An 8,074-nucleotide genomic window follows, 5' to 3' on the forward strand; every position below is an offset into this window, starting at 1 on the left:
TATTAAAAACTTGTTTGTTTTGTCTTTGGCTTAATTTGGGTGCGAGATGAAGCCGTTGCCGTTGCTGCCGCTTGATTGGGACAACCGAAAATGAATCGAGTGCTAAAATCAATTAGCATACACCACAAGCTCGCATTGTTAGCCGCTTTGTTTTGGGCCCTACTGTTTGGCAAGGCGAACGCTTTCCCCCCAACGCAGTCACCGAATGAATCGCTTGTCTATAGCCACGAACAGCTGCAGGCGTTCAAGCGCTTCGACGATGAGCAGCCAGCGCGCGCTGCTGGACGCAGTTTCCTGTGCGTGCCGCTTTTTCGCAGTTTCAATCTGCAGCTGGCGGCGGATGTGCAATTGGCAGCGGATGAAACGCTCGCAGTAACTGGCGATCACCCATCGCTGGGTGCCTGGAGCTTGGACAAAGCGTTGCCTATGCGTGCGCTGAACAAACAGCGCAGCAAGTGGTTTCTACGCCAATGGATATGCGCTTCCCATCGCGTTTACTATCGCTATCTAATCTATGCGCTGAATGCCGCCGGCGAGCGTGTGCTGCGGCAGTGGGAGGCGCAGCAAGTGCCGCGCATGCTGCAGACATATGAAGCGTATAGAGCGCCAGGTGTGGATCTCTATGGTGAAGCGCATGCGCGCGCTGTGGGCGGCGGCGTGCAGCTGGAACGCGGCTGGCTGCAGCGCGAGTATGTCATAGAGCTAAAGTTCTGCTGGCCAGAGCACATTTACCTAAGCGGCTACAACAGCAAAGCGACGCAGCTGCGACTCAAGCTGAGCTCGCTGAGTTTGCTGAACGATGCGCGGATTGAGGTTTCACGCTTTGGCTACAATCGCTCCAGCTTTCGTGCCCAGCGCCAGCAAGGCGTGGACTACAGCGCAGGCAGCATTCTGATATATCGCATTAGTCAGAGCTTGGACGTAGCCAATGCCTTTAGACTGAACATCTACAACAAGCAGCAGCAGCTGCCGCTGGGCGAGATTTACATTTGGCCCAACCAGCTGCAAGGCAGTCGCGGCATACTACAGCTGCCCATAGTCAGCAACCTGCAGCAGCTGGTGGGTGAGCTTACGCTGCCCTATTTGATTATCAAGCCGCTGTCCCGACGTACAAGCGGCTTTAGCTTGCGTGTGAGCTTTCAACGCTATTGGCCCAGCAATTGGCCAACGCTGGATGTGGGTCAGCGTGGGCTGGGCGACAACAGCATTGCGGATTATCTGGCGGTAGCTCGGGCTAAGGGCGACATGGTGCAGCTGGATGTGCAGCTAACGCGCGACTATGTGCCCATTGTGTGGCAGGGCTTTGGCTTCTACAGCAGCGAGCTGCCCAGCTCGCAGTCCATAGTGAACGAGCTCGAGCTGCGCTACGTGCTCATCCGTGAGCTCAGCTATGCGCAGCTGAAGTCAAGTCGTGTGTTTCTACGCAAGCGCTGGACGCTGCAGGAGCACACGCAGCTCAATGTTAGAGACATCAAGGAGCACAGGCGACTGTTTCCCAAGCTCGCCGAAGTATACGCCGCGCTGCCCCCCACACTGGGTCTGATAGTTGAAGTCAAGTGGCCGCAGCTGATGGCCAATGGCAAGCTGGAGTCCATGCAGACGCTTAACAAAAATCTATACGTGGACAGCATTATAGAAACAACAGCGCGTTACGGCTGCGGTCGGCCGCTAATCTTTGCCAGCTTCGATGCCGACATCTGCAGCATGCTGCGACTCAAGCAAAGCGCATTTCCCGTGCTGTTCATCAGCGCAGGACGCACTGACATTTGGCAGCAGTACATGGATCTGCGCACGCAGTCCTATCTACAGGCTCTGAACTTTGCACAGAGCGCTGAGCTGCTGGGCACAGCGTTGCATGTGCAGAACTTTATGCAGCAGCGGCAACAACGGCGACTGCTCGAACTTAGCTTGGACTTGCCACAAGCTTTGTTTGTGTGGGGCAGCGAGCTGAGCAGCGCGCAGCTGCAGGATCAGTTTCGAGCGCTCGATGTCAGCGGCTTGATCTATGAGCAAATGGATCGTGTGGGTCCCAGCAGCTGGAAGCGCGCCTCGCTCTTTGCAGCGCCGCAGCTGCAGGAAATATTTGGCCAACAGTGCGTGGCCATTGGCAACTCGACAACTATGCCCAATGCCAAGCCCACCAAGCCCACTGTTTGGCCCAAAATGAGAAAGTAATTAGTCATAAATTAGATTGGTATTAGGAATGGTATTAGTTGTGTTTCATGAATATTTAATCAACGCGCTGGGCAATAAATTGCTGAACTTAAGTTTAGAATAACTTTCGAATTTAAATATAAATTGCAGAGCAGCTCGATTGCCTGCGCTAGAAATAAATTAAGTGCAAATCACTAATGCACATTTACTAATTTAAATTATTAAGTCATCGTATTTTGATTTAGACACCCAAAGATCTCAGCCAGCGTAACAATTGTTTATCAAATAAACTTTATTTTTATACAAACTGTGCGTTTTGCGTTTATTTTAGTGGCACGTACACCAGGTAGTCGGACTTGTAGTTGCACCTCCCCACTAGTGCAGCCTGGTGCAGTGTGGCCCATCGTAGAGCTCCCAGTCGTTCTCGAACTCGCAGTAGCTGCCAATGCCGCCGCTCATGGGCTTACAGGTGCCGGCCAGCTGCACGGTCTTCTGATAGACGCAGCTGCCGTACGAATGCTTATGGGTTGGCAGCAGCGCCTTGTGCGCCCACGCCGGCGGTTGCATGTAATGTTTGCCCGCTGGCAGCGGCGGCGGCAGCTCAAAGGCATCCGCTTGCTCCTCCGACTGCAGCTCAATGGCATCGACTTCATCGTCTACGTCCAAGCCTACGGGCGGAAATGAGGTGTAGTGCGTTTTGGCCGTTTTGGCGGCGGCAGCGGTGGCGGCGTTGAGCAGCTCGGGCGTCAGCTCTAGAGCTTGGCACATCCACAGCGTCGACACGGCGGCACAATAGAGCAGCAGCTGCAATGAGGCCATGCTTGGTTCGCTTTTGTGGTCCGTTGGCTACGCAATTCGCTGCTGGAATGCTGGCTGGCCAACAGGCAAGTGGCGCTTTTATAGCAATCAGCTCAGCTCAGCTGCTCCAGCTGGACAGTCAACGAACTTGGGGCGCCAAGCGCACAATTGAAATTGCCAAGAAGCCATTAAACTGCACATGGATGGATGGATAGATGGATGGAAGGCAGGACTTATGCAGGCTCGTCTCGCACACATGGCTGCTGTAATTAATTAGGGTTGCGTATACGCTACGTAAGCTGCTGCACAATGACAATGCTGCTGCTGCTGCTGCCATGACAATAACTTGGACTCAAGCAGCTTGTGGTGCTTCCCACTTTGATGAGTAAATTGAAAATCTATGCCGTTTCCGCTTTCCCGCTGCCTCCTTTTCTTGCTTTGCCTTTGCCACAGCCAATTCCATTTGATTTCATTTGTGCCTTTTGTATTTCCGCCAATTATTTTCAACGATATGCCAACACACAGAGAGAGACTCCGACTCCGACTCAGACACAAAACAAGCTAAAAGCGAATGCTGAGCACATCGCCCGAGCCGGAGACGCGCTAACGACTTCATAAGCATATCGTTGCCACGCTATTTCCATTTTCAATTGAATTCAAATGTAGTCGGCAACAACAACAACAACCACAACAGCAGCAGCAAAAATAATAAAAACACATACCGAAAAATCTGCTGCTTAGGCAGCGGAAATGACGCTGACGCCATATTTAAAATGGCGCATACGTGTGCGACGTGCTTATGACAGCTGCTGGGAACCAAACTGACATGACTGCCAGTCTAACAGGCTAACAACCGAACAAGCCTAGTCAATATCAATAAAAAGCAACAACAATCCAAGCTATAATTTAAAGCATAGCTGGGAAATGAGAAAATTAAAGGCGACATTAGAGCGACTCTAAATCAACGAAATAGCATTTGGAGCTGAAAGTCAATAAAGCAAATCTAATTTGCTGAACAAAATCAGAGCAATCAAATTGGTACAAGTCACCAACAATTGACAAGTAGTTAAAGTTAATTAGGCATGAGTAATTGGAAATGAATATAAAGAATTAAAAGTTGAATTTGTGCTGATTTAGCTTCAATACTAATAATAGCCCATTAACAATTACTGTTCCCTCTTAAGCACTGCTGACTGTTGTTTATTTTCTTAAATTGAATTAAAAGCGCTGCTTAGAGTTTTCATTATGCAGTTGCCTTTGGGCAGCAAAAGTTTAAATTTTACTGCTGCTGCTGCTGTTGCTGCTGCTACTGTTGAAGCCTAGAGCGTGCGTTGCTTTGGCCTAGTTAGCGAATTCAAATTGATTAGATTTACAACACTTGAGCATAATGGATGGCAACATTCAGCCCAGCCAGCCAGTCAGCCAGCTGCTGTGCCTTGGCCGCCTAATGACAGTGGCGCGCCCCATGTTAAGCAGCTTAACCCTACTGCGGTTCACCTGCGTTTGCCTGCCAGCAGCCGAAGCATTGGGGCCACACCGACAGCCAGACCGAAAGGCAGGCAGGTGAGCTAATTAAACGTCTTTAGCTGTTTCTGCAACTTTGCTGTAGCCTTGCCCAAGCTAATTAGAGCAGCTGTCACAGGCGGAATGAAGCATCCATCGTACAAATAATTCAATTAAATTGCACAGCAGCAACAGCAGCAGCAGCAGCAGCTAGAAATTAGCAACAGCAATAGCTCCACACAAAGGCATTTTCAGTGGGGTGTGGCGTACAAACCGCAAACAGAGCCGCAAGGCTCAAACCCACACCCCACAGCTCAAAGCCGACTCAAAACCGCAGTGTCGAAGCAAATGCCAGGCTTTGGGCTTTGACTTAATGCAAATACAAGCAGCTGCTCCAAAATAGACCGCAAATGCCAAACTATCAACTGCCAAATAGGCAAGCAAATGTAAACAAAACAAAAGCTGCAGCTTCATATTAGTTGTAAGTATTTAAATTTGCTAGAAATTAGCCTCACTCGAGCCACTCACTCACTCACCCACTCACTCAGCCACTCATGCCTGCTCGACAAATTGACAAATGGCGCTTGAGGCAAGTCTCAAGTCTCTGCACTGCAAACAGACTCGGCGCAGTTTAAATGCAGCCAGCGGCAACTGATGCGACTCGCCTTGGCAACTTTAATTTGCATTAAAACGCGTCGCAGAAAACTATTAAACTAAACTCAGGCAGTCATGGCTCACAAGTTTCCAACGCTGAGGCTCACAGCACGCATACAAATGAGCAGCGTGCTTAGCTTCTGGCTGAAATTAATGTTTTAATAACTGCAGCCCACAAGCTCAAGGTCAGCAGCAGCAGCCGCAGCCATTTTGATGTCTACGCCATTTTGTCAAATGTTAAAATTAAGTGCGCGCTTTATTAAGGTAAGTCAGCATATTAAATACTTAATCATAAGCTTAGTTAGAGGCAAGGCGTAGTTTGTGAAAATTGCACAAAATTTTAGATACAGGCTGTAGCATAAGAAATGTGTAAAAGTAAAAACTTATTTAACAATGTTATTGTTATACTAATAAAAATGAAAACTTTTTAGATAAGCTTAACTTAAATAATTTATCGTTGTCAAAAGAATTTAACAGGAGAGAGCGAGAGGAATTTAATGCAACATGTAATGAGTTCTTGTTCTCAAATTATTGATACACATTTGTCTGTTAACAACTTCAACTTGTTATTTATATTTAGGTAACATATCTTATTTATCTTTAAATTATCTTAAGTTAAATCAAAAGAATTTAACAAGAGAGAGAGAGAGGAATTTAATGCAACAGCAAAGTATTTAATTCTGAAATTATTGATACACATTTGTCTGTTAACAGCTTCAACTTGTTATTTATATTTAGGTCACAAGCCTGACATATCTTTAACAGTCGATTCTTGTTTTCTATTTAAATATATAATAAATAGTTTCATGTTAGTTGCTTTATATTTATTTTACAAAAGCAATTGTTATGCTTAACACAAGTTCAATTATGCATACATCCTATTAATTAAGTAATAAAATTTGCAAATATGTATATTTGAATAATAAAAAAAATACGTTGGCAATTTCATAGTCCATTGAGCTGAATAAATGCTGCAGATTGGCTTTAATGCGACACCTGATAAAACTGATTGTCACTCCAATGGCTTAAAGCCACTTTGGCCTAGGTAAATATTTCCATAAAATTTTACTCATGTTGCTCATTTTATTGCACTTGCCACACACATACATGGACACATGCACAGACCAGGACACAGCCACATGCATGTAGCTTTAAAAGGCTTTTAATTTGTATTTTTAAGCCTGAGAAGGCGCTGCATGTTGCACGTGGCAAATGCATGCCACATGGCCACAGATTGCTGCCACACACGTACTACATGCTCGCTCTCTCTCCCTTTCTCTCTCTGTCTCTTGTGCTGTGTATCATTTTATATGCGAGTTGAGCGCCACAAAACTATTTAAAAATTAATACTACTGAATTCCGCCATTTTTGCGGCAGTTAAGCGGCACATACTTAAAGGCCAAAAAGCACTGTGTGTGTGTATGTGTGTGTTTGTGTGTGAGCGAGATAGTAATGTACTATAATGTCTGTCTTGGATCAAAGGCAACGTGGCGCCAAGCAGCAAGAAAGTTTTAATACCTTTTCTTCTCTTTTTTTTTTTTTGTTGGCCAAAAAAGTTGCTGCAAGTGCGCGGCGCTATAAACTTGGCCTTGTGTGCATACTTGAGCAGCGGCTGCGGCTGGAATGGCTATGATGATGCCCACACACATAACGCTGATGGGGCACAGCAGTTAATGCAGCCACAAAGATAATTTATATGCAGCAGGCGCTATAAATGAGTTTGCCCCAACACTTGCCGCTTTGCATAAACGCTGCCACAAAATTTAAAGGCCACAGTCGTCGTCAGCATTTGTATTTTAGTTTAATAGTTGCTGCCCTCATGGGTTGCCTGGCTGCTGTTAAACAAGCAATTGACATGGCGAGCAAAACAAGCGTAAGTCAAATCCAACTCAAACCGCAGATCAAGCAATGAAAAGTTTAATAGCAAAGCCTAAAGCCGCCGCTGGGCAACATCAGCCAAATGGCCAAATGGGCAAATGTCCAAAGGTTGTCCCCAACAGGCGGTTAACTTGTTAGCGCCAAGTTGGCAATTGCTCTCAAGTTCAGCCAACGCCTAAGCAAGCAAACCATATTGTTGTTGCTGCTAGTCCTAAATAAGCAGACCCAGATACATAAGTTGCGACTTGGACTCAAGTTGCTATTCTGCTTAATAGAAATTCTGTGAACATGAATTTATATTTATTTAATTTACTATTCAACATTCACTAAATTCAAACTAAAACTATTACTGTTGTCTTCTCGGAAAATGAACCCAAGTAGCTTTAATTTAAAGCACAAACTTTTATTAGCATAATTAATTTAATTTAGCATTTAAACTACAAGCTAACATTTATATTGTTATTGAATTTACTCTAGCAGCAGCTTTGGCTTATTGTTTATTTTGACTGCCTGCACTTAAATTAAATGAATTGCATATAATAAGCTGCAATAATTAATTTAGGCATGTCAGCTATTAATTTAGCTGCCTGCTATTTATAAACAAACCGCCAATTAATTAAAGCGATTTATTTGCTTTTCCACACGTGTTTATTTATATAATAATTTTTTTTGCGCGCCTATTTAAATATTTACCATGTGTGTTTCAAAGTATTTCGCTGCAATTTACTTGCAGCTTTGGGCTAAACGCAAATATTTATTTATTTTATATATTTTTTTTTGTTGTTTGTTAGTCTGACTTCTTGGCCAATAGTTGTAGCATTTAAAGCGCCACACGTTTGTTGTTAAATTGTATTTTATATGTAGACATCAACTTTGCGCTTTCTTCTTTTTTTTTTTAATTTTGCGTGCGGGTCAAAGTTTTTCAATTTAAAATTGTTCCCTAAGTCGCATATTTAATATAGAAAATGCCGTTGCGGCTGCGGCTACGTTTGCGGCTGCTTCGCACACCTGCTTGGCCACCATTCAATAATTAAGTTGACGCCCGGCATAAAACTTTTTACAACTTGCTCAGGCAAACAGCTAGAGT

At 45.0% G+C, this 8,074-nt stretch overlaps 1 protein-coding gene across 1 annotated transcript; it reads left to right on the top strand.

Annotated features, from left to right (window-relative positions):
* The first annotated feature begins 90 nt into the window (after positions 1-90).
* Positions 91-2,175, top strand: LOC108598323 (putative glycerophosphocholine phosphodiesterase GPCPD1 homolog 2). Its single transcript, XM_017984940.1, has one exon. The coding sequence runs from the start codon at positions 91-93 to the stop codon at positions 2,173-2,175; it is 2,085 nt and encodes a 694-aa protein (XP_017840429.1).
* Positions 2,176-8,074: the final 5,899 nt, after the last annotated feature.

This window comes from Drosophila busckii, chromosome 3L, assembly GCF_011750605.1.
Source record: "Drosophila busckii strain San Diego stock center, stock number 13000-0081.31 chromosome 3L, ASM1175060v1, whole genome shotgun sequence".
NCBI lineage: Eukaryota > Metazoa > Arthropoda > Insecta > Diptera > Drosophilidae > Drosophila > Drosophila busckii.